Genomic DNA, 26,810 nt, shown 5'->3' with positions numbered 1-26,810 from the left:
TCTCTCTTTATCACTCACAGTTTTCACTCTCTTTCTCGCTCTAGTTTATTGCACAGTTTTCATGAAGTAAAAAGCGGGGGCTCTCTCTCCCCTTCAATAAAAGGAACCTTGAGTACGCATTGAGCACTCATCCCGAGCATTCACCATCAATCACTTCCGCTGCACCTAACAATGTGCTTCTTTGTGCATTCCATGATTGATGGATGAGAAACAATACTTGCTTTGTTGATTGTACATTGTAGATTGAGTAGGATTGATTAAGTGAGTAGGACAGAGAAGAGGTATCTTCACCATAGATACACTCTTCATGACTAATGTAGCTAGGGTAGAGTAGATCGAGCACTTGTAACAAACTTGGACACCCCAAGTCTAGAATCTGTCGCGACACGAGAGAGAGAGAGAGAGAGAGAGAGAGAGAGAGAGATTTACTCAAAACACTTCACAGAATTAAATCACATTTCGACACGGCCCGGTGTAGTTCCGTGCCCAGAGAGAGTTGGCCCCAAAGACTGGCACCCCTTTTGGTATTTCTTTTTGCATTAACAATTTGAGCAAGTACAATTGCTCTGGTTTTCCTTTACTCACCAACTCGTCAACTCTGAATGAGCCAGAGGGAGAGCCTAGGGTCTTATTTAAAGGCCGTTGGCCATGGAAAAGCAGTTTACATAAAAAGCTTGAGTTCCAAAAGCATATGTTGCCGCTGCCGCCCAAAACAGCCAGCACAATTTGCGGAATTCCATACACCTGCCACGTCAGGAACGCACATCGCGGACGTCTGTACAACCAGCCACGTCAGCAGTCCGTATGCATTATTTTTAATTCCTAGGTGTCCCTTTGGCCCCTCAGCAGTTGTCCATAAGTTGGGACAACTTATTAGGTGTCCCTTTGGCCCTTCGACAGTTGTCCATAAGTTGGAACAACTTATAGGTTGGTCATGCCACGTCATTAGTTTGTGGCATACCCCCCTCTTGAAAGAATGGTAATCGCCCTCGATCACGCCTATAAAACAGACAGAGGCCACAAACCGGTTCAATAGACACTGACTCTTTAAGTACTAACGCACTAGACAATACACATCTAGCACTTGTACAAAGACGACAATCACATCATATCAAATCAATCACATAAAAATTCATTCCAAATCTTAGACCATGACTGCCAGCAACATATTTAGTAATCGCATCTAGATCCATCCCGAACCTCAGTGATGTCGGATCGACCGAAATGCTGCAGGCATTCGTCTTTCAGTTCCTGCACTCAAACAAATCACGTGAAAGAGTACACATCATTTAGGTTCAATTTCCGGAATTCCCATTGTCATCATTCATAAAGTCATACAGCAGAATACTGTCGGCACAGCAATATCCCTAAAATCCAAAGGAAAATCAGTGACTTTATTCCATCCAGGTAACCTGTGACAAAGGAACGGAGTGACTCCCCTCTTGTGCAGTCGTTCTACATTAGATTCAACCCTACTGATCCGCGGGATCTTTCGGAGTAGACGCAGCAAAACCGAAAGCCTCAAGGTGAAAGTTCCAAAATGTGAGGAGTATCTCTTAGGTCCTCCTCCTCCATCCACTTCACATCCAATGTCGGATAGTTCTTAAAGTTCACTAAAAACCGCCAAATCACTTCTCTTTCCTTATGTGCCAAAATCTGTTCAAGAACGAGTATCTCCTCGCTCTCTTCCACTTCGGGTTGCTCATCAGGCTCCCCAATCAACTGGCACCTCACCCTTAAAGGGTCTCAACAGATTCACATGAAATGCATTGTGAATCCTCCAAGTATCTGGCAACTTGAGTCTGAAGAATACATCATTTATCTTTTCTTTAATCTAGAAAGGGCCGTGATATCTCATGCTAAGCTTTGGAAAAAGGCGCTCCTTTCCCTTTCGTTTCCTCAGGCGTGCCTTCTCAATTCAACTTTAAGTCGCGTCGATATCGATCTGTTGCCTTCTTGTGATGTGCTTGAGACTTCTCTAGACCCTCGCGAACCTTGGCAAAAGTAGTGTCCAAATCCCTCGTGTACTCATCAGCTTCAAAAATCTTATCTTTAGTGCTTAGAAAAGGAGGGACCTTCTTAGCACCTTCGATTACCTCAAATGGCGCCTTCCCCATCGAAGAGTGAACCACATTATTGTAGGCAAATTTTACCAAAGGCAAATATTTTTCCCATAGAGTCTTCTGATCAGAGATGTAAGACTTTAATAAATCCAAAACCACTGAATTGGCTATCTCAGATTGCCAATCTGTCTGTGGGTGGAAAGATGACTAGAACTGCAACCGCGTGCCAATGTTCTCCCAAACAGACTTCCAAAACAAACTAAGGGCTTCCGAGATAATGCATCTGCCACTAAATTTTTTTGTCCTTCAACATGGACAATCTGGAGTGACAAGATGTTAGCCCATCGCATCTACTTTTCCAAAATTTGCTTCTGTGACAAGTAGCGTGGCCTCTGATGATCTGTAAAAACTGTGAAATCGGCTCCGAGTAAATAGTGTCGCCACTGTGTAAGAGCATGGATCACTCCCAATAGCTCTTTCTCATAAATCTCTGTTACTAATTATGGCCGTGAAAACATTCTGCTTTCATAAGCAATTACGTGGCCTTCTTGCATAAAGACCGCTCCCAGACTACGACCACAAGTGTCACAGTAAACTTCGAATGGCTTTTGCAAATCTGTCAAAGCCAACACTGGTCCAGTAGTCAATTTGTCTGAAAAGCAGTCACCTCTGTCGGTCCCCACGTGAAAGGGACTCCTTTTTAAGTCAGTAAATGCAAAGGTGAAGCTATCTCTCCAAATTTTCAAATGAACCGCCGATAATAAGAGCACAAGCCCAAAAAGCTTCGAAGTTCATGAACATTCGTCAGGTCGGGCCAATCGCGGATAGTCTCAATTTTGGTCGGGTCCATTTGTTCTCCTTCTGCTGAGACGATGTGTCCCAAGAAATGTATCTCCGATAACAAAAACTCGTTCTTTTTGGCATTGATAACCACTCTATGCTTGCCCAATGTCTGAAAGACCTATAGCAGATGGTGTCGGTGCTCTGTTTCATTCTTGGAGAAAACTATAATGTCGTAAAAGAAAGTGCCAACAAAAGACCGATACTCTAGAAAAATTCTATCCATTATTCCATTAAATGTTGTTGGAGCATTTGTAAGTCCAAAAGGCATCGCCAAAAATTCACATAGACCAAAGCTTGCCCAAAAGGCTGTCTTGTATACATTGCTCGCAGCAATTCTGATATGATGACATCCACTTTTCAAATCAATCTTGTTGAAACATGAGGATCCCTGAAGTCTGTCAAGAATATCATCGATCTCTCAAATAGGGAATCTGTGATTTTATAGAGACCTTTGTAATCAATGCACATTCTCCAAGATCCGTCTTTCTTTAGTACTAACAAAACCAGAGAATAGTAAGGTGATGTACTAGGTTGGATGAGACCCTTTTCTAAAAGTTCTTTTACTTGATTCATGATTTCTTTATTCTGGGCTCGGCTAACTCGATAAGGTGGCCAGTTGGGTGGTGTGCCTCGAGGAATCAAGTCAATGGTGTGGTCCTCAGGACGAGGTAGAGGTAACTCGCCTGGTAGGCCTTCTGCGAAACAATTAGCATGTGTGTGCAGAAATTCTTGTCGTTCTTCATCCAATTCAAACACATTGGTTCTTTTTTCATCATTCAATTCTTTCAAGTAGATCGAGTAAACAAAAATACTGGATTTCATTAATTCGAAATGGCCAAAGCAGATACAATAGGGACGGACTCGCCCTTCAATATTTACATCAAGTACAATTTTCCTGCCCTTCTATCACAAATGGGTGACGTGGCAATGCCCGGACACAATTGCATTGGGGCAGCAGTACCTACACCCTGGCTGTCTGAGAGTAAAGCACGCTGGAATGCTGACGTAGCAGGCTCGCAAATTGTGGTGAAAAACACGGAAACCTACTGACGTGACATGGCGTACGGAATTCCGCGTTTTGCGCTGGGGAAAAACAGCAGCCTGATTCTACACAAAAAGCATGAGAGAGCAGCTTTTGTTAAATTGCTTTGATTGTTAAGCAAGCCTTGGGAGAGAAATTGCTTTATTTTAGAAGCTTTTGAAAGCTTTGCTTTATTTTCTTAAGAGATTTTGATTTGCCAGCTTTTGGGGCTCTTTTAGCATCCTTTGTAAACCTATATAATAGTGGCTTGGGCTCTCACTTCTCAGAGCATCTGGACAGAGAGTCTGAGAGTGAGTCCCGACCACTCCCTTGTACGTTGAGTTGCAGATTAATCCAAAAAGAATCACCGAAAGGGGTGTCAGTCTTTGAGGCCAATATCTCTAGGCACTGAACTCCGCCGGGCCAGTGTCGAATCAATTGTGAACTGTAAACTGTTTTGAAGTGAATTCTTGTGGTGTCGCGGTAGAATCTCGACTTGGAGGTGTCCAAGTCTGTTACAATGGTATCAGAGCCCGGTCGATTTCTCTTCTACCAGGAAATCTGATCCTTTTTACGCGGGACTTATGGATTCAAGCAGAGATCAGTCGACTTCCTCTGCATACGGAGATGCGGGAAGAGATCACGAAGAGGATTCACGCGAGGAGTATGGCCGGCCTCGGCCTACACAGACAGAGCTCGAAGAGATGGAGCATCGACGATTGATCGATGATGCTACAAAGATAAGCTAAATTTTTCAAAGGACCCGAAATTTGCAAAATTTATGAGCCAGACCTCCTTCGACGAGGTGCATTCACAATGGCGGCAGACCACAGAACCACCGCTCAAACCGGCACTCAAGAAACCTCCTACTCCAAGGATATATACAGAGCAAGAATTAGAAGAGGTGGTTGATGCACAAATTTCTCAGCTTTTTGACGGGCAGAACAAAGCAGAAAAGCACGATAAAAAGCAGAAGAAAGGAACTGACTTCCCTGGTTATTTGGGTCGTCAATCTACATTTGCATCGGCAAGAAAGCAGAAGAAGCGTGTTCGATTTGAAGGAGTACCCAGTTCTTCTTCTTCTTCTTCTTCTGATAGTTCTTCTAGCTCCTCTGACTTGAGCAAAGAAGACAGAAAAAGGGAAAAAGCGAAGCAAAAAGCAAAGCTTCAGAAAGGGTAAGAAAAAGGCAAAGAAGCCTAAATCTCGCCCAGTTGTTGACGGTTCTACAGAGGACTCGTCTTCGGATAGTTCGGACTCTGATGACAGCAACTTTTATGCAAAAAAGAAGATTTTTTATAAAGCCAACCAGTATGACTTTTTGGAAGGTAAAAGCAAGAAAGTCCGAGAGTTCAAAGAAGGTGGACAATCAATTAAATTTGACACGTTTTCTGGTTATAGAGATGCTTCAAAGGCTTTGGCTTTCATATAGACATAGATTTCTCTGGAGGGCGTTACTCATAGCACTCCAAGATTCAGAGGGCTACCTCTTACTTCAAGGGAAATGCTCGAACTTGGTGGTCCATGCTTCTATTGAACAAGGCAGCACCAGTTAAATGGCTGAAATTTAAAAGGCTTTTTATTTCTTCTTGGTTGACTCCGGAGTATGAACGCGACATACGAACTGCTTGGAACCGTCTTCGGTTGACCAAGAAAGATACATTGGACGCTTATTGCAACAGATTCTAGAGCTCTTTTCTACCAGCCTCTTCATTTAAGAAGATCTTGTTCAAAGAACAGATTGAGTGGTTTACCTTGGGACTTCTTATAGAGATCCGAGATCACTGCTTAGAGCAAAAGTCGGATTCCATTCAGGAACTGATGAGTCATGCGAAACGGGGTTTTTCCATTCATTCAGGCAGTTTGACTTACCCCACGGATGAGATCATGACGCAGAGAACCGAACAGACTTCGGAAAATGAAAGCAGAAAGAAGAAGAGCATCCTAGAAACTAAAGAAAAGGATGCACGACCCCAGCTCACTCGTCAAGAGAGGATCAGCTATATCAAAGAGGGGAAGTGTTTTGAATGCGGGGAAACTGGGCATATCTCCGCGAAGTGCCCTAACCAAGCACCGAATGAACAAGATGAAGAAAGGCCAGAAAGTTCCAAAGCAGCTGAGGGACGTGGCAGAAAAGGCAGATAAAAACCAGAACTAGTACCACATTGCGTGGGACCCAAATCGAATCAAATGAATGAAAGTACAAACTTTGTCGTTTTTAGGGCAAAGGGAAAGATCAGGAAGCTCTTTTGAAGGAGCCAAGGCCAACTTCTTGAATTGGCGGCTCGATTTGGAATTACGCCCAATAGGCGGAGGCCACAGGAGGAGGTAGTTCTACTGGCACCTGGACGGGATGTTGCCATTACACCGATCATTGGCAAACTTCGTTTGCAATGACAGGGGTGTTTAGGGCACAAGGATTTCTACGTAATTTCCTTGACAGGTTGTGACGTCCTACTCGAAATCCCTTGGTACCACAAGAACAATGGCGTGGTTGACTACCGCGCCGTGAAAGCGACTTTGACAAATGAAGGGCTCAGAGATTGTACTTGATGAACTTCAGTTTCTTTACCCACTTTTTTTTTTGGAGAGAACTGAATGATGAATGAAGGTCGAATATGTTTTGACTTGAACAAAGAACGCCAAGATTTTCTCCATACTCATGCCGATTGCTTTTCAGAGGGCCTGCCAAGCGAGTTGCCACCACCTCGTCCTGAGGATCATACCATTGATCTGATACTTAGAATCACACCACCTAATCGGCCACCTTACCATGTGAGCCGAGCCCAGAGATACACCGGTTTGGGACACAGCAGGTTTACAAATGGACCCGGCAAAGATAGAGATTATCCGTGATTGGCCCGATTTGAAGAATGTCAATGAAGTTGAAAGCTTCTTGGGCTTATGTTCTTACTACCGGCGGTTCATCAGAAAGTTTGCAGAGGTTGTTTACCCCTTTGCATATCTTGACACAGAAAGGAGTCCCTTTCTCGTGGGGACCCACAGAGGTGACTGCCTTTCAGACATTGAAAGAGAAATTGACTACAGGACCAGTTTTGACTTTGTCGGACTTACAGAAGTCATTTGAAGTATAATGTGATGCTTGTGGTCGTAGTGTGGGTGCGGTCTTAATGCAAGAAGGCCATGTCATTGCCTACGAGAGTGGATTGTTCTCAAGGCTGGAATTGACAGCACAGATTTATGAGAAAGAGCTTTTGGCGGTTATCCATGCTCTTACTCAGTGGCGGCATTACCTACTCGGAGCGGATTTTACTCTCTTCACAGACCATCAGAGTTTACACTACTTCTTGTCATAGAAGCAGATGTGGTGGGCGAACATCTTGTCACAGTTTCACTTCCAGATTGTCCATGTGCAGGGACAGAAGAATTTAGTGGCGGATACTTTGTATCGGAAGCCGTTGGTTCTGGCTGTTTCCGCGATACATCATAGGAGCTTCGAGGATATGGTCAATCAGTATGCCACAGATACAAATTTTGCACATATTTTCATAGTAGCAGGATATTCCATTCGGGATGGCTACTTGATGAGGAAAACCACGTTGTGCGTTACACAACCGTTGAGGGAAAAGGTTATGACCGAATGCCACTGTCCACCTTTTACGGGTCACCGCGGCATTGCTACCACCTTGAAAGGGCTAGAGAGATACTTCTTTTGGCCGAGACTCAAGAAGGATGTGGACGAGTTTGTGCGCAATTGCTTGGTATGCCAGAAGGTCAAGTTTGACAGGCATAAAGCACAAGGATTGTTACAGCCTTTGCCCATATCCACCTGCCCCTGGGAAAGTATTGCAATGGATTTCATTTTTGATCTCTCGAGAACACAGTGGTCACGATGGTATCTGGACTATTATTGACAGAGTCATGTGAGGAAGGGAGCCTATATTTAGTACCCTTTGAGAAAAGGTCTTTCAAGGAATCCGAACGAAGAATAGAACAATCGGCAATAACTACATGACCCAAAGCTCCATGTATGTAAGAAGAAAAGGCAGTTTTACTACAAGGGCAATCAATACTGGAGATCGCTAACCTTTCTTGCTTTTTAAGATTACGTATGACGTCACTGTAGTTGAAAGCTTTTTGTCCTAAAGTTTTCACATATTTGAAAGCTACGACGGGATGGTTCCATACCTTTCTCACACAAGGAGGAAGAGCATCCAAAGCTTCTTGAGATCTCAAAATAGAGCTTAATCCAATCTTGTCTAAGTCAAGAAGGTAAAGATAGTTATCAACAAATCTTTCTTTCCAACCAAGAGATTTTCCAAACTAGGACACTTGGACTTCAGAAATTTGCCTAACAGTACTCGAAGTTGAGTACTATGAGACTCTCTTAGCTCCAAATCTTCATAAGAGTAGCTCGCAAGGGTATACAAGAGCTTAAATAGAATCCTTATATTATACATTTCAAATAATTTATAGGAAAAAGAATCCAACTCCATGGCTCTAGATAGGTAAATCAATCTCCGTTTGAAATCCCTATAAGAAAAAATTCTATGGTTAGAAGGGCCATCACTCTCAATTCTAGAGATTGTAGCCCTAGGAAGACCTTGTACTCTACTAGAAATAGTGTTGTGCAAGACAACTGGATTGATTTCAGTGAATTTGAACAAGAACCTTTACGAATCTAAGTTCTTTTAAACTGACTCGAAGGAAGAACTAACTCGGGTTTGGGATGCCTTCGCCAAAGCATAGGTTTCTTATGGTAAATTGTCTTATTTTTACGTAAAGAAGACTTTCCTTCCAAGTTGAAACCTTTAGGGAAAAAAGTATGCAAAGTTCTCATCCAAAACAACTCTCCAAGCCACGCTGATTTATAGAACTCTTTAGAGTTTCTAAAATTACCCTCTATGTGCTCAATGGGAAAACAATGGAAAGACTCAAAGACATGTTTTGCAATTGCCGCATACAAGGGTTTCACGCTTTCACGCATGGTGCTCTTACTTTGAACTTTTCTCGCTTCTCTTACATGTTCCTGAAAATGGACAAAAGCTGTTCGAAAGGTTTGGCCGACATACATTATAGAACTATCATGAATACTATAAATAACATAAATAACTTGAGAGGTATGAATTGGACTTAAAGGACGATCTACCACAAAATGTTTTTTCCTTAAACGCCTCAACGATTGAGGGCTTTTATAGAAGAACTTGTGTAATGAGTACTAACTAAGACATTCTTGAAAGAAGCCCAACAAATAGGACAATCACCAAAAACATGCAAATTCTTCAAATTCGACTTAGCTAAAAACTTAAATCTTTCTTGATACAAATTATGACTACTTCTAGCTACTAAAAAGAAAGAAGGGTCGAAAAGATACCTGAGAGTAATCAACATTGTTGGTTGAAGTTGAAGAAGAAGTAATCACCTTGAAGAAGTAAAACAATTTTTCATTTTTGTAGTAAGGTCAGTATTTCAGGTCAATGCCCGCCTCAAGGCTAAAGATCCTAAGGCTAGATTGGTGCTAACCACACCCCTCATTTGTATAGCAGGGCTGCTACCAAGCAGTGAGGTCCTTAAATAAGGCTGCTTGCTACACTCAAAAGATCATCGACAATAGCGTGCAATCGAGTGCCCGTGATCCCTTGCTAGAATCACTACTCAACCTCTCCTCTCACAAGAGATATTTCATGAAACCACACAAGAAACCCTTGATCCAAGGGACCCAAATTAAGATGTTATTTTTATTTTTTAGGAGTTTTAAGAGAAAACGACAAAACCATTATTTAGTAAAAACATGCATTCTACAAAGTTATATTTATAAATTTCTCACAACAACAAAAAAAAAAACCCCACACACACAATCAAAAGCAAAAAACAATAAATAAATAAATAAAGACAAATTAAAAAATAAAAGACATAACACTCAAACAAGCAAAAATCAAGACGAAAAGAAGCTCTACACAATAAATCATGATACAACCAAAATTACAAAAAGACCCATTACTTATAAAAAAGTTTATTTAAAACGAGGAATAAAAGTAATACACACATAAATTCAACACATGAATATCAGATCTGTAGCTGTTGGGGTATGCACACTCTCCCAATATATCTTCATGAAACTCAACAGTTGGTCACCACTCGGACAAAAATCAAAAAGATTTGCATGTCCGCTAGATGACTGAAAAATATACCTTCATAAGTTCAGAATGGTTTGAACTCGCGAATTATAAGAGGGAATAAAGCACTCATAAAACTATAAAAGCAAGGGACACAAGAAAAGAAAAGAAAAGCAAAAACAAACAAATTAACTAACTAAATCACTTTGTTTGCTACGAAACAAAACTAGATAAAATAAAACATTATTAACTTAAAAATAAGACATGCGTAAAATAAGTCGACGCATTGCAAGCCACTTCGGTTATCTGTAAGATCATTGGCACTCGACCCAGTCGGGGCGAGGTTCGGGACTTACTACAGGCCCGTCTTCTCTCCGATGTGGGCAAGATCACCGATGTCCAGATCCTCAGGAGAGGGTACTACCAGGTCGAGTTCGAGTCTGCAGATATGACGAGCAAGGTGATTACGATGAGCTCACTCGGCATCAAAGCAGCTCGAGCTTACTTCCGACGTTGGCATCACGGTTTTGACACTACTACAGACGTGCTCGAGGAGAAAGCAGACTTACCGATTTCAGTTTGTTTCCCAGGCCTAAGGCGAGAGTACCATCCCCTCCTACCCAAAAATTGGTTCCATGTTCAGGACAGTTTTGGAGTCTCCACGCATGGCAGCTTTAGTTGTGGCCAAGGCCGCAAGTCTACCTACTGTGTGGGTTCTGGTTCGTGACACGCACTCCCTCCCCAAGGTGGTATTGCTGCCTAGGGTAAGTGGGGGATGGATCAGACAGAGTGTGGAGTATTCAGGTCTCCCGAACGAGTGTTTCAATATGCAGGCAGATGGGCCATATGGCAAAGGCCTGTCCTCGCAGGAGACCTCGACCCACAGCGCATGCGCAGCCTCCCAAGACTAAGCATGCCAAGCAGCCAAACACACAGGATGCACAGGCTGGTACCTCGACAGAGACCAATGACCAGCCAACTGATGGTTGGCAACATGTGCCTGGCCGCCGCTGTCAGGGGATAGCTCACCCCATTTGCTCCTCCTGGTGGCCGAACTTTTGCAGCTCAGCAGCACTGGGTTCCGACTAGAAACCGTTTTGATCCCCTTCAGCAAGACCTGCCTGAGGAGGCCCCGTCCACTTCTGTTCCTCCACCACCGCCTCCTCCTCCCTCAGCCGCTTCCGCCCCGTCTCCCCCCCCCCCCCCCCCCCCCCCTTTCGTCCCCCTTCCCTCCTCTCTCCCCGATAGGGCCCACAGCCTCATCTCCCGACCCTTCCACCACTCCTGGTATTGGACACGCTTCTGCCGCAAGGCGTTCTCTTGTAGTGCTTTCGCTACGAGCCGTGTGGCTCGAGAGGGACAGCCCCACCTGAGGCCGTCTTTTTTGGTGCTCACTTCTCCCTTTGCAGCAGTCCCCAGAGGTCTGACCAGCTTCGACATTCGCAGACGTTGGGATTTCTTCAACTACAGCTTTACTCGCAGACGTGGTGCATTTGTTTGCTGACACTCAATGCCCTCCGTGTTATGTTTTTGTGCATGAGGATTCTTGGACAAAGAATGTAGCCCTTCGGGCTGCACGCTCGGCTTGGCCTGGGCGGGACAGTCACTTCTTGCGCGCTAGTCTAGAGGTCGTTCGGGTGCGGATTACTCCCCATCCAAACCGGCCTCAAAGATAGCGAGGTTGGCTGTTGTGGCAACATCTGTTTTCTCTCACTGACTCCATGAGGATCATCTCATGCCAACTCATCTCCATGCACAGTAGTATAGCTATCTCCAACCCTGTCAGCTGGGTCCTCCAACATGTTGAAGTCTCCCCCAATCTACCATTGCTCTGCCTGCGGTAGAGACTCTGCAATGTGAGCCCAAAACTTTGCACATGCGCTCACCACATTGGGCGCGTAGATGTTCAGGAAGCCCATCAGGCAACCCTGAACCTGCATACTAATCCACTGAGCCCTGCCTCGCACAATAATCCCCCTGCCTACAATGGCCTACTGCAAGGAGTCCGCAATGGTCATACATATCTCACCCTGGATGTCTCCAGGTCCAAAAGCAGCTGATCAAAAAGTCTCATAGCAACCACGCAAAATCTGACCACATCGCCGAATGCGGCTCTCACAAAGATGATGCTCCTGCAGCATAAGAATGTCAATCTCACCACCCACAAGGCATCTCTGCAGCTCCTGACTCAGCCGACCCCTCTGACGCTGAAACTAGGGCCCCCCTAATCCCTGCACATTCCAGCTTGGGAGAGGTTATGTATGACTGTGGGTTTCAGATGTGTGGCAGCATTCTAGCTTTGTGAGGCCACCTGACAGCCTGGCCTTCTCTCGTTTGGACCGTCGAGTGGGAGGAGTGAATCTACTCAGATAGATCGCTTCTACACTAGTAATGACTTCTGTGACTTGGGTGGGACTATTGGCATTTTGGTTCGGACTTCCTTTTCGGACCATGCACCAGTGATCCTCACAGTGACTGATAGGCAAAGGAGAAGGAGAACGATGCTACGCATCCCAGAGAGGGTTTTGTTGGACTCTACGCTCAGAGAGCGAGTAGAGGCTCTTTGGACAGAGAGCTTAGTCTTACACGATTCTCCTACTGACAGAGTGGCCTCAGGACTTGCTCAGCTTAGTTGGCTCTTTCTTCAGGAGTCTTTCGGTCGCCAGGCTACAGTGAAAGAGGAGCAGCAGCACCTCCGACGTGGCGTTGCTTCCTTGCAGAGGATGCAGGAGCAGCATCCAGACAGTCCTTGGTTGGAGGAGCAGTTACACAGCAGGCTCGCCAGGAGCTCGTCAACACAGAGGAGAGGCGCCATGAGTTTGCTTTCCATCGACTCGCATCTCAGTGGATGGAGGTGGGTGACAGAGTGACAGGCGCTTTCTTTGAGGCGGTGGGACCTCGGCATACGCATGTCAAGGTCAGCCAGTTAAGGAGGCCCGACGGGTCACTTGCTTCAGAGCTAGAGGACATGGGTGCAGTTGCTACTAACTTTTACCGTGATTTACTATTTGCAGAGCCCCAATCAGAGCGTCAAGATACATGCAGAGAGCAGGTGTGGCCACAGATGCCTTGTCTTGTGACTGAGGAGATGCATCAGAGGCTTGAGCTGCCTCTACAGCTAGAGGAGCTGCACACGGCTTTTAGTGCACTCCCCCGTGGTAGCTGTCCAGGTGAGGATGGCTTGACTCCCAGCTTTTTCTTGGAGTATTGAGACTTGCTTGGCTCAGATCTTTAGAGTGCTTTTCAGTAATCCTGCACACAGGTGAGATGCCTTACAGCATGAGTGAGGGTTTGTTTTGCCTCATTCCCAAGGAGGGTGGCTCCTTGGATGAGATTCGACAGTGGCGCAACATCACCATCCTCAACAGCCTACAAAATTCTTGCCAAGGATCTGAGTTTGAGGATTCAGCCACCTCTAGAGAGCCTTATACATGGGACTCACACAGGTTGTCAAGGAGCGTAGTATCCTCGACAACATCTTTACTTTTTGGGAGGCTTCTGCCCTCGCTCGGCGCTGTGGTGAGGATTTGGTGATTCTTCTTCTCGATTTTGAGAAGGCTTACGACAGAGTTGACTGGGATTTTTTGGAGGGCACTCTACGCAGGATAGGCTTCTCAGATGCTTGGATCGTAGGGGTGTCACCTTTGTACAGACGGGCACACAGTCAGGTGCTTTTAGCAGGAGGTAGAGATGATCGTTTCATGCTCACACGTTCGGTCAGACAGGGCTGCCCACTTGCCCCCTTTCTCTTTCTGTTCTATGCTGAGGCGATGAGCAAGTTTTTGGTTTCACAGCAAGTTGGTCTATGTGGCTTAGCGCTCCCTATTCTGGGAGATGAGCTACTGGACGCTGACTTTGCAGACGACTCAGCCTTGTACTTGGATGGCCAGGAGGCCAACCTACACATGTGTGAGCAGGCTCTTGAGACTTTCTGTTGTGCATCTGGCGCACTGATCAACTGGAGAAAGACAATGGCTTTCTCGGTTGGTAGTGCTCCTACGCCCGATTGGATGCCAGGTGAGGGTTTCAGGTGGATTCCCCCCGGACTACAGTTCGGTAATTGGGCTCTCAGGTTGGTTTGGACTTGTCTCTCGAGCAACAGATTGCTCCCCTCCTCCTATCTATCAGGAGGAAGTTGTTACATAGGAGCTCCGCACGACTTTCTTTGGCAGGCAGAGTTGTAGTGGCCAACCAGGTGTTGTTGGCTACTATGTGGTACGTCACTTCTTGTTGGATCTTCTCGAGTTCTTGTATTAGCCAGATAGAGAGGCTGATCAGGAACTTCCTTTGGTCAGGGCGTGACACTTAGATAGCCCGGGCCAAAGTGGCATGGCAGGTCATCACTCTTCCTTGTTCTCAAGGAGGGTTAGGGATCATAGACCCAGCACAGCAGAGCAGAGCCCTTCTTGGGAAGTTCCATCGTCAGAAGACTTCTTCCAGGTGAGGAGCCCTGGAAGGAGTTCTTACTTCAGCATCTTAGTGCTAGGGTGCCTCAGACTGGAGGCCCATGGCGACCCTCGACTCGATGGATTTTCACAGAGATGAGCAAAGTTGGCTTGAGTAGGATACTGGAGGACCGCTTCGATTTGAGTTTGCTCCAATCCTGGACAGTAGGATCCTGGAGAGTGGCTGTGGAGGGACCCTTTCTCCTCTACAGACCATCCAGGTGTCCCTTTCTTTCACTACATTGTTCGATTGGGACGTCACATACTAGCAACGGAGAGAGAGGCTCGTCCTTCTACAGCACCTCATTGGCAGGAGGAGGGTCTCACAGCAGAGTTCTTTGGAAGCTTTTTGGGAGAGGTTGTGGGACTCCAGACAGCCGAGACGAGTCACTTTGTTCCAGTGGTTGGTTGCACACAAAACTACAGCAGTTGGGAGTTGGCTTGTACATAGTGGTCTCTCGGCCGCATGTGCAGCTTGTGACCATCTTGTGGAGAGTCAGCGTCACTGTCTTTGGGACTGTCCTTTGGCACAACAGGTGTGGCTTCGTGTCCTTCGGATGATGCCAGCTCTTTCCACAACTCGGCAATACACTTGGGGGGCAGTTGCTTGGTCCACTCTCACGGGCCCGGCACTTCAGTTTGAGCTATCTTCCACCAGCAGGATGATAGTGATGCAGGGGGGTCGTCCTAATCTCCAGCCTACTACAGAGCTTACTCCACAAGAGTGGTGCAGTGAGAGGAGTATTGGGAGCTCATCAGTGGCATGACACTCTGGTTCATCTGGCGGACCCGCTGCTTCCGCATCTTCGAGGCTCGCCCTGTACCAGCAGAGACTGTTCGGGATCTTTGGCTAGAGCTGCTCCATACTCTCAGAGGATAGTTCGAGAGACTCAAAGGCAATTCTGACCGCATACGAGAGCGCAGAGAGGCTTTCCTTCGACTCTGGCGTCCTGGGCCTTTTTTCACCATGGTCCAAGGTGTGCTCAAATGGCACTACCGTCCACCTATGTGGCTTTTCCCTCCTACCATCTCTTGATTTAGCCTCATTGTACATATGTTGTTTTTTCATTGGGGGAGTCTCCCCATCATGATTGTTGTAGCCCTCTCTTGTAGAGGAGGTTGTAGCCCTATGGGCAGTTCATTAACTAATAGAAGGATCTTTTTCTCAAAAAAAAAAAAAGTTGACACAACTTACTTGGCTCAAAACAAGTACTCAACTTTAAGCCAAAAAAAAAAAAAAAAGACATCATAAAAACTTAATCCTAGAAATCAAACTTCACACAACAACTTCTAAAAGAACACATTCTTAAGTCCTCAAGCAAGCTAAATACGAAATCGAAAAATGAATACTACTACAAACCTACGAAGAGCAAAGATCCAAACTTGACAATATGTGACCTCAACTTCGTTGCTTGTCCAAACAGGAAGAATAAGATTATCACCTTTATCATGCATAGCTTGGACAACAGCTATGACATCCCTACTCACGTCATTAGTGCCCAAGAGTAGGTGCAGGTTTGTATAGAGGTCCTTCATGCTTTGAACATACTCTACAAAACAGAGCTGAGTTTCTATCACCCTCCGAGGGTGATGGGCATACTCAGCCATGATAAAGGCTGGCATTTGTCAAGCTATAGTAAAAATACTAGAAGCGCTAGAGATCAAAACAACAGCATAAGGTGTTATTAAGTCAAACTGAAAGAGAGAGAGCACACGCGACACGGGGAGTGGCGAAATTCTTGGCCCCAAACCTTGGTGCCCCTTTCAATAATTCTTTTTACTACTTGAACTCAGTACAATGCCAGTACTCGTGCTCTGCACCTTCTCACTGAAGCGTGCACGAGAATGAGCCCTCTGCACATATTTAAAGGCCCTTGGCCTTGAAAAGCAGTTACATGAAAACACTCAAACTCAAAAGCGACCGGTCCCAAAAGCTGGCGCTAAAAACTGCCCAACATAAATCACGAAAATCCGTACAGGCTGCCACGTCAGCAGGTTAGCGTAAAATCCGGAAATTTGTACATGCTGCCACATCAATAGTCAGCGCAAAATTCGAAGATCCGTATCATCAGCTTCTACGCAAATAAGCTTGTGTGTGTGTGGTGTGTATGTGCGCGCGCGCGCTGGTCTTGCTTTATTTTAACTTATTTAGGTCACTTGGGCCCCATCGGACGAGGTCCCATAAGTTGGCGGGAGCTCTTCTTTAAAAATAGGCCACTCGGCAAGACTTTGCAAGTTGGTAAAACTTCTTTTGTTGCTTCTGCTTCTTCACTTAGGGTTTAGGCCCCTTGGCCGAGATCTGCAAGTTGGCTCCGTTCTTTAGTGGCTTGACACATCAATAGAGATTTCCGCTGCTCGAGAGCTTTTTGGCCTATCTTCTCATTGTCCTTGATGTGCCTTTTTAGGGCACCTCGCAGAGATGTGTCCTTGTTCTCTGTAGTCAAAACGCTTCCCCTCTTTGAGATATTCGGTTCTCTACTCTTCGGTCAATCGGGGTCGTGCGTCCTCCTTTTTCCTCTTTCTTCTATTTTCATTTGTCGAACTATGTTTGGTCCTTGGTGTCGAAACCTCATCAGCGGGGTAGTCACGTTACCTGAATGTATAGAGAATCCCTGCTTAGCATGCCCCATTAATTGTTGTATGGATTCGGACTTCTGCTCAAGGCAGTAATCTCGGATTTCTTTGAAAAGTCTATAGCAAAACCGCTTGATTTGCTCCTTGAAAGTGACCTTCTTAAAAGAAGACGTCGGTAGAAAAGAATCCCAAAATCTTTCACAATAAGCATCCAAAGTGTCATCGTTGGTCATCCGAAGATGGTTCCAAGCGGTTCTCACATCTCCTTCGTACTCCTGAGTCAACCAAGAAGAAATAAAGAGCCGTTTGAACTTTAACCACTTGGTCGGCACTTCTGTCCTCAAAAGAAGAGTGGACCACCACGTTCGTGCATTTCCTTTCAAGAATGATGATGCCCTCCTGATCTTGGAGTCCTCTGCGTAGCGCCCTCTATGCTATATCAAATTGTTGAATAAAAGCTAAAGCCTTGGGGGCATCTCAGAATCCGGAAATGGATTCAAATTTCACTGATTGTCCACCTTCCTTAAACTCCTTGGTCTTTTTGCCCTTGTCTTCGAGAAAATCATACTGGTTGGCTCTATAAAAGTGTTCTTTGCATAAAACATGTGATCATCGGAGTCCAAACTGTTAGAGGAGGATGACTCCTCAATAGAGCTGTCAGAAACGGGTCAAGATCTGCTCTTCTTTGTCTTCTTCTTGTTCTTTCCAAAACTTTGATTCTTGCTTCGCTTCTTGCCCTTTCGGTCCTCCTCGCTCGAGTCGGAAGAGGAAGAGCTACCCGAACTATCAGAAGAAGAAGAAGAATTGGGTAGTCCTTCGAAATGTATATGCTTCTTCTGTTTTCGTGCATTTGCAAAAGAAGATTGACGGCCCAGGTAATCGGGGTAGTTGCCACAGACTCATGACTCGTGGCAGTAGTCAGTCCCCATGTTGCGCTTCTTCAATTGTTTCTTCGACGGCGTCTTCGCTTCCAGAAGTTGGTTAATTCGTTTTTCAATGTCATTAAGTTCTTCTTCAAAAAACATCCTTCGGGTAGGAGGTTGCTTGAGGGCCGGTTATATGGGTGACTCCATGGCTTTCTGCCAATGAGTATGCACTTCATACATCGGGTGCCGGGTCAAAAATTTGGAATATTGTGGATCCTTTGCAAATTGGAGCATCTGCTTTGCACACTCATCAACCTGCTGCTGACGTTGCATCTCCATAAGCTGGTACTCCGTAGGCCGGGGCCGCCCGTACTCATCTCTGCTAATCCACTCGAATTCTCCGTACTGCCTCCCGTTCCCAAGGTGGCAGGTGGAGTCGTCTGATTCTTGCCCGAATTGATGTGTGCCACGAGGAAAGGGATCGAATTTCCCGGTAGAAGAGAAATCAATTGAGCATCGATACCACTGTAACAAACTTAGACACCCCAAGTCTAGAATCTGTCGCGACACGAGAGAGAGAGAGAGAGAGAGAGAGAGAGAGAGAGAGAGAGAGAGATAGAGAGAGAGAGAGAGAGAGATTTACTTAAACACTTCACAAAATTAAATCACAATTCAATTGACTTGACACGGCCCTGCGTAGTTCCGTGCCCAGAGAGATTGGCCCCAAAGACGCCAGCGCCCCTTTCGGTATTTCTTTTTGCATTAACAATTTGAGCAAGTACAATTGCCTTGGTTTTCCTCTGCTCACCAGCTCATCAACTCCGGCACACTCCTTGCACCCATTGTATCTTATTAGTCTTGGTTTGAAGAGGAGTGTGCTGCCCCCTGTCGCTGTAGAGGATTCTTTCTAACTTGATGGGTCCAGCTAAGCATCGAGCACCACCATGTTGTCTCTTCTATCATTGTCTTTCATTTCACTTGTTAAACAGTTGTTGATGTCATGGTAGTTGTAAGTGAGGCTTCTAGGCCGAGGACCGTGTTGTCTCTTCTACCATTGTCTTTCATTTCAATTGTAAAGTCATTTGAACAGTTGTTGCATCATGGTAGTTTTAAGTGAGGCTTCTAGGCCGAGGCTACAAGCCCAGCAAAAGTTACCGATTGCCTTTCAGACGGGGATCGTGTTACAATTATTGCGTTTAAGGCCATTTTGCGAGGGAGAGCCCATCACCCCAACAACAGCAATCCCAAGAGCCCCACAGCCAGCTTTGCATCCTGCACCCCAAACAGTACAGTTAGTGAGCCCCACAGTAGCAGCAGTTACAAGGACTTGTGCAAGCTTCAGGATTAGTGTTCTAGTTCACGTTCAGAAATGGCCAGTACATCGGATAGTTCAAGCTTGAGCCTGGAACGGGTGGAGCAAACAAAGAACTCTGGCACAGAAGATAGGTGGTCCAATAGCTTAGCAGCCAAGAATGGTTCAACAAGAGATTCAGATTCACGCCTCAGCCAACGGAAGCAAATCCTCATATGAAACATGTAGAGAAGCAGCCCAAGGGGCTAAGGAGTTACCTGAGCAAAGAGAGCTAGCAGTAGCCGGAGGGACACAACTAGAACAACTACAAGAACGCCTTAGATGTTTGGACATTGGACCAAGAGGCGCATGATAGTGTGCAGGTTTTTATCAACCTGGAGCTTCTTTAATTTGTGATGGTTATCTAACTATGAGTCCTGATCTCCATGGCTTTAAGTAGAATGATTCCTCCCAGTGGGTTCACAAGGCACTATGCAGGAGGGGAAAGGAGCTGTTTATCCCATGCTGGTGGGAGAGCTACCAGTTGGGCTTTCAATTTTACGCTGGCCAAGTGTATTTAAACCTTCTCTGAAATTGCAAAATAACAGCCCTAAATCTCATTCTTTTTTGGCTAGCTGCCTTACAGATTATTTCTATAATTAATCCAACACATGCACCACAATATACAGTTGCTTCAGATGTGAATGGGATCACGGCACATACACCAAACAGAAAGATCTAAAACCCAAAAAGTAACTAGCTAGTAATAAATGATACGCAAATGGCTGACAAACAAAACCACTCGCATGCATGTTGAATGCAGCGAAGTCCAATGTACCTCTGAAATTCCTTGCAGCGGGGAGCCAGCAAGGCCAAAAGTAATACATGTTCGATTATCGTGGGTAAAATCTTCACCTTGAGAGTGGCTAGCTTCCCTCAGCACCTGAAACAATAAAGTTCAAAAAGTACCGCCCACCGAAAGTGAGAGATGCTCACTATACTGCTGTCTTGAAAAGACACAAGAGAGAGATAAAACAAACATTACAGTGAACAACTCTTCACTAGGACTGTTGAGATAATATATTGTGAAGGTGTAGCTTTTTATATCATGTTTACAGAGAACATGAAAAATTTAGTGGCATACTTCTGTGCTCTCTCCAAATAATTTCCATACCACTTTATGAGTCTTTTGTTGGCATGAACACTTACATAAGATGAAGGCTCACTGAACATTACCTTAAATCGACTGTCAGCAGCTATTGTGTCAACGAAACCATTTGCTTCACATCTTTCCTTAGTTGATAAAGGGTTTGAAATGCTTGCATGGAGGTCAATTTGAGAATCTGCAAATGCCTGCTGCAAAGACTCCAGCTCATTCATATTGAAGCCAATGAAGACAATGGAATTGAAAGGTGGGCACTCCCACTGTCCATTATAAGTAGCCTCTGATCTCTTTTTTCCACTCCAATGGAGAATCAAACGAATATGCCTAGATCCAGAAAACCAGAACGTCAAGAACCAAATCAAACAATTTTATGCGCTGTTCATACATTTGCAGAAATAACCTGTTTTCTTTCAGCCACAAAACTCCCTTTGCCCTGATCAGACCCTTTGAATGAAACATCTGATCGGTCACAATGCTTTGAACCTTGTTCAGAGATAATGGAACAGAGCTGGTAAAACTCAATGATGACATGGAGCCCATGGGATGTGTTTCTGCATGAAAATCAACATTAACACACAGCTCTGTTTCAAGGAATGTAATTTCCACAAAGACTAGTAAGCTCGCCAACAAAGAACCTAGACAAGAATCAGCAACCATGCAATCTCAAAGAGATGTAAGAAATTTCTAAACCCAGAAGATACTTGGAACAAAAATACACCTGACATGGGCAAATCCTTTCCTTGTTCTGATATGATCCTACAGTTCATGTCCAATGATTTGCTCTCTGATGAGCCGCTGTTTGGAGGTTCACTGCTTTCATAAATCGAAGGCTTATAATAAGCTGATCCTGAGAAAGCTTCATGTGACAAAACACCATCAAATGCTTTCACAGATGCTGTGGATGAAGAAGGCTTCCGTTCCAAGTTCACTATGTTCAATACCAGATCCAAAGGAACCCTACAAAACCTGCAACGGACTGCCTTGGACCCCTTGGTTTCTCTTTCAATCCAATCTTCAACATCGGAAATTGTTCCCAAGGTTGCCAAATCACACCTAAGGCCAATAACCATCAAAGAGATCAAAATAACTTCCTCTCTCTCTCTCTCTCTCTCTCTCTCTCTCTCTCTCTCTCTCTCTCTCTCTCGTAAGCACTATTGGGGTTAAACAAGGATGTCCGTTGTCACCAACTCTCTTTGGTCTATGCATCGATCAATTGGAACAAATGGTGAAGAAGGCATTGAAGAGGTCACTATTTGCAATGCGATAATCATGCTTTTGTTGTATGCGGATGATGTAGTGCTTCTAACACACACTTTAGAAGATGCACAAAAGCTTATGGTTGTCCTTGAGAACTTTTGCTTGCATAGTGGGCTGTTTGTGAATGAATCCAAAACAAAGGTTATGCTTGTGAAAACCAACCATAAGGAGAAGCCATGCATTGTACAACCATCAGACACTTGAAGTTGTTGAGAGCTTTAAGTACCTTGGCCTTGAGGTTCCGTCCAATCACAAGTGGCATGAATGTGCTATGCATCAGTTGGAAGCAGGAAAGAGAACATATTATCATTTGCGAACATGTGTAATGCGGGAAACATCAAGTGTTGGATTCTCAAGAAGTACATTTTTTATGCATTGGTAACACCGGTTCTTCTTTATGGAGTTGAAGTGTGGGGCGGGAGCATCTCAAAGTCTACTTGGAAAGAGTTTGAGAATGTCCAAAAGCAATTTCTTACAAACTTTCTCAAAGTTAAGACACAAACACCATATATGCTCCTACTCTTGAGTCGGGATCTCTTCCAATTGAGGTTATGGGCATGAAAAGGGTTGGGGAGTACATGATAAAGATGCATCAAAACCCTCACATCGACTTCCTACAATTGCATGGGAAGCAAGCAAAAAAGTTCAAAAGACGCATAAAAGCAAGATCTTGAGCACGGGATGGATGCAAGACATAAAAAAGTGGTTTAGGAGATGGGATGCATTACACTTGCTACATCAGAATGTTGTCAAACCCTCCTCCGAAGGCCCCACTCTCTATGGCGAAAGCAGTCTACTATTAATTGCACAAATCTCTACAATGCAATGGACTTGCCAACGATGTCGATGACGATGAGGACGACAACGAGACGGGCTGAAAACTGAAAACGCCAAGGACTGAAATCTGCAAATCTTGTATCTGCTGAATTCTGACTCTATGTCAGTGACGATGGCGATGACGACGACGCAACGACGACGCGCTGAAAACGCAGATGCTGAAATCTGCGAATAGCGGGCTGAATTTGCAAACTTTGGCTGATCTAACTATGCGGCGAGGATCTGCTACGGGAAGGTGAGATCTGCGAGATTTGGGAGCTATTCTGCGGTTGGGAGCTATTCTGCGGTGTCTGTAGGCTGAAAACTGTAAACGCTAAAGCAAAGGCTGAATCTGTCGCCAAGGAACTGCAAAACGCTAGGTGATCTGCAACTCCAAAAATGCTAGGGCTGATTCTAACCTGCTGCAAAAACGCTATGGATCCTACTGTGGAAATCTGGTAACGCAAGCCTTGATCTGCTATCTGCAAAACGATGGGCTGTCCTTGATGAAAAACGCTAGGCTAGTCTTTGGTCTGTTGGCTGGAAAACGCTAGGTTGCTTGCCGGGCAGTCTTGCTGAGAAGGTGCTCTGTTAGACACTTGGTCTCTGCTGCCTCTTCTGCCAGAAACTGCTAGCGCTAGCTTTTCTTTTATACATGCTTGGTCAAATTGCCCTACCCAGTTTCCCAACTAAGTATTAATAAGTGAAAATGGCTAAAATAGGGAAAATAGGTCTATGCACTGTAAAAATGCTCCTGATGGGTTTTAATGGTAATCCGATGATCATGTTGTGTGCAACCATAGGATATGCATCTACTCTAAGTGCCTGGACATGCATAGTCTGCGAACAGACTCACAAAAGTGCCAGAAAACTTCCTAAGCTAACTGAACTGAACTGAACCCTAGTCATAAAGTAGCTTGTCCACGTACACATAGGGTTAGATGTGCACGTGACACGTTTTTGCTGGCGGATTTGCGTTTTTGGGACTTGCTGGCGTTTTTTAGACTTGTTGCGTTTTTTAAGAATTGTTGCGTTTTCAGTACAACGCCGAGCTTGTGTACCCGAGGAAATGGCCTTCACTTGCCTAGAGAGTCTTCTATTGCAAGGAATTTGCAGAACTACACCCATCGTTAGGTATCCCCCAAAATCGGCACCATTTTGGCATTGATTACTTGCTGTTTTTTCTCTGTTTTCGGCCCCTCGACGGCTGAGAAGTGCGAGAACCCCCTCCTCTTGACGCTTTGCAACGCTCCCATATCGATCGGTGGCGTACAAGCACGCTGAAATCTCTGTTACAGCAGCGTTTTCAGCACCCCTTGCAGTGTTTTTTGGGTGGACAGCGGCCCGACTTTTTGCCTATTGTGTGGTCGATCACTCCATTGCTAGTCAGGACATCATCCGGTGGTTGTCTGAGGGGTTATTGTGGACTGCTACAGCTTTGGAGACGGTACCTTCTATGGCGACGTGAGATCTATTCCTTGATCCTTGAGAGATCCATTCATTCCAGCCATCGTTCGGCGGTTGCACACTCCAGAGGACTTGTGGTTTGCTATGGACACACCTATGCACTCATCAGAGGAGTTCACCCAGGATATGGCCATGCTCATGGCATATGGGATTCCCACATTCTTAGAGAAGACACCACCATCTTTGGTGGACAGACACTTACCACTTGACCTCAACACGTCAAATCACTTGCTTACATAGGAGCATCTACATGGACTTAAGGAGAGGATCTTGGATCTCTTCCTGAATAGGTTCATTGCTTGGATCTACACACTGGAGTGGGACTTCAGTGTTTTGGACTCTCTTGGAGAGTTCACCTGCGAAATGCAGGAGATCAGGCATCCCGCGACTACATCCGGAGTCACCCGGAGCTTGGCTTGGATGGTAGTGCAATTGCTCTTCCACACTCTTGATCATTTGGATTAGGTCGGGGGATAAGTCTGTTGTAAGTTTACTGAGGGTGAGTGTAAGCAACTCTGAAGGTAGTAGGCAGTAGGCCACTCCCAGCTCATTCACATTAAGAGCCACACCGACATGCGGTTTGGTGGCGTCGTTGGCACGGATTCTGTTTTGGCTGACATCGGAGGATTGGAGGCAGGAGATACAGACAAGACGACGTAGACAGATTGGTCTATCCTTTCCTCTTCTCAAAGGATCTTCATAGCGTAGACTGATTAGTCTCGCTTCCCTACTTCTACAAGATGATTACGGTACACACAGCTTGGTCTGACCACACCTCTTCTCACAGGCCCTTCACAACACAGACTGTTGAGTCTGGCTTTCCCCTCAGCGATCACATCAGCAGCGTTTTCTGCAAGAATCAGCCAGCGATCAACAAAAAGCTAGGCAAGCGACGACATATGGTAAAGTGCCGTCACGAGTAGTGTTGCAAACTGTTGTACTCCGCTAATGCGGGTGAAGGTCCCAAACTAAGTGTGGAAACAACTCCTTGTCGTAAAAGAAGTGCCGATAGACCTGCAAGTGTCCTGCCCAATAGGATATGTGATGTCTGTAGTCAAAACACCTGCAGAAAATGGGGAAGCCCACGAACCGTCATGTGAATGACCGGAAGCCTGTCAACGCATGAACCTATAACCCAAGATGGCCATGTGGCTAAGATGTGAAAAACTGCAGGAAGGCCAGATGTAGCAATCTGTGCCATAAACTCCTCCAAATCAAGGAATGCCAAACTAAGCAGTTTGCATTGTAGAAGCTACCGTAAGCTGCAGCAGTCACTGATAGACCGCACGGACCACCACCGGATGGTGTCCTGTCAGTAGGTAGGGTAATCCAAGATTGGGAAGAGTACCTGGTGTGGAGATGCGCCTTGGAACATGGCAAAGCCTGAAGCTTTGATACCATGTGAGAGTGTGCTTGTGCGGAAGCGTGAGAGAGAGAGAGAGAGAGAGAGAGAGAGAGAGAGAGAGAGAGAGAGAGAGTAGATCACAAACGCAAGATATGTTGAAGGGGCGATCAGTCCCTCCCATGACTACCATGAGCAAAAGACCCAATACACAATAACCAGATGATGAAGTGGGTACCCCCTTGGCCCCATAAATAGGTGCCCAAGGGGAGGTAGGGCAATGCCTGAAAAAATCCCCCACGACCCAACAAGAAATAAATGAAATATGAGGTCACCTGGACAAGGTGGGCAGCAGAAGTGGGCAGCCGGACAGTGCAATCTAAATGCATATGCAAAGGGTGGCCAACCCAGGGGCACACTAGCCGTACATGCATGCCCTAGACCTGTGCAGCAGCAGAGTGGTGTAAGTCTAACAAAATTGGCAGGGCACCAACGAACCTGCATAACCAACATAGGGAGAAACACCCGAGAAAGTGTCAAAAAGTCTGCAGCACCAAGAGGGGCAGCTAGTGTTGGAGCAAGGTGCGGAAGCAGCTTGCACCAAGCAGAGACAGTTGTCTTGACAGGCTCTTTGTTGATGGAGGTAGGAAGCTAATTTGAGAATCAGACATAACAATGGAAGTCTGGAGGAGACAACAAAGCGAATCTGTAGAGAGGCCAACGACGACACTGCAAGTCGAGGACGTTGCGAAGCCAGGATCTCGAAGGGATTCCTTCCAGGGTAAAGGTGAGGGGAGGCAAGCCTCAAGGTAGAAGGGGAATGCCAAGTCGCAAGGCGGGGGCAAATGGTATCAAAGCATAGAGGACGTGGGTCAGGAGGTGTAGCAGTTTTATTCAAGGAAGAGTTGCACCCTCTCATTCGTATTGTTCGCAGAGATGAGCATGCTAGATATATGTGGGACAAGGTGAGAGCAAAAACGGGGAGGCCACTTTATATTGCAATATGCTACTTCCCCCCAAGCACATCTCTCAATGCACCACCCAAGAGGCAGTTACCATTCATGATTTCAGATGAGGACATATGGGAGTTCTCTAGAGATGGGGATGTCATCCTCCTAGGGGACTTCAACGGCAGGACGGGCCATATCAAACAGCCTTCTATGATACCTCAAAGCAGATGTTAAGAGAGTTGGATGTCAGAGATATGGGATTGGTCAGGTGCTCACAGGATGTGGTGCATAATGAGTATGCGAGATATTTAGCAGACATGGGGGCTGCACATGGATTGGCCATCCTAAATGGCCTACAGAGATTTCCAGCAGTAAATGGGTTCACTTGTTTTCAACACAGACATGGGGCTAGCACGGTGGACTATGTTATGCTCGGCCCAATTTAATACCATCTGTTCAAGATTTTACAGTTGGCCCCACGCATGTTGTATCAGTAGATCACGCCCTCCCCACATTTACAATTTCGTTCCAGTTTAGTACGCCGCCGCTGGCCCAGGCATCTACGCATACTAGATACACTTTTACATCGAAGACCGACTCTGTCTACATGGGTAGTATTTACAGACGCTTGGCCA

The 26,810-nt window shown here is 45.5% G+C and overlaps 1 protein-coding gene across 2 annotated transcripts in view; it reads right to left on the bottom strand.

The window, feature by feature from the left end:
- LOC147430682 (uncharacterized) overlaps positions 1–26,810 on the bottom strand; it is a 70,612-nt gene that overhangs the window by 3,275 nt on the left and 40,527 nt on the right. For both annotated transcript variants that reach the window (XM_086493273.1, XM_086493272.1), the window contains exons 4-7: positions 21,062–21,396; positions 20,744–20,894; positions 20,415–20,667; positions 20,017–20,121 (exon numbers count right to left, since the gene is read on the bottom strand). In XM_086493273.1, coding sequence (XP_086349399.1) covers positions 20,017–20,121; positions 20,415–20,667; positions 20,744–20,894; positions 21,062–21,396 — 844 coding nt within the window. The remainder of the gene's footprint in view (positions 1–20,016; positions 20,122–20,414; positions 20,668–20,743; positions 20,895–21,061; positions 21,397–26,810) is intronic.

Source organism: Adiantum capillus-veneris, chromosome 21, assembly GCF_014529385.1.
Source record: "Adiantum capillus-veneris isolate H3 chromosome 21, ASM1452938v2, whole genome shotgun sequence".
Classification (NCBI taxonomy): domain Eukaryota; kingdom Viridiplantae; phylum Streptophyta; class Polypodiopsida; order Polypodiales; family Pteridaceae; genus Adiantum; species Adiantum capillus-veneris.
Note: the sequence above shows the minus strand (reverse complement) of the source record. Positions and strands in the feature narration are given on the sequence as shown.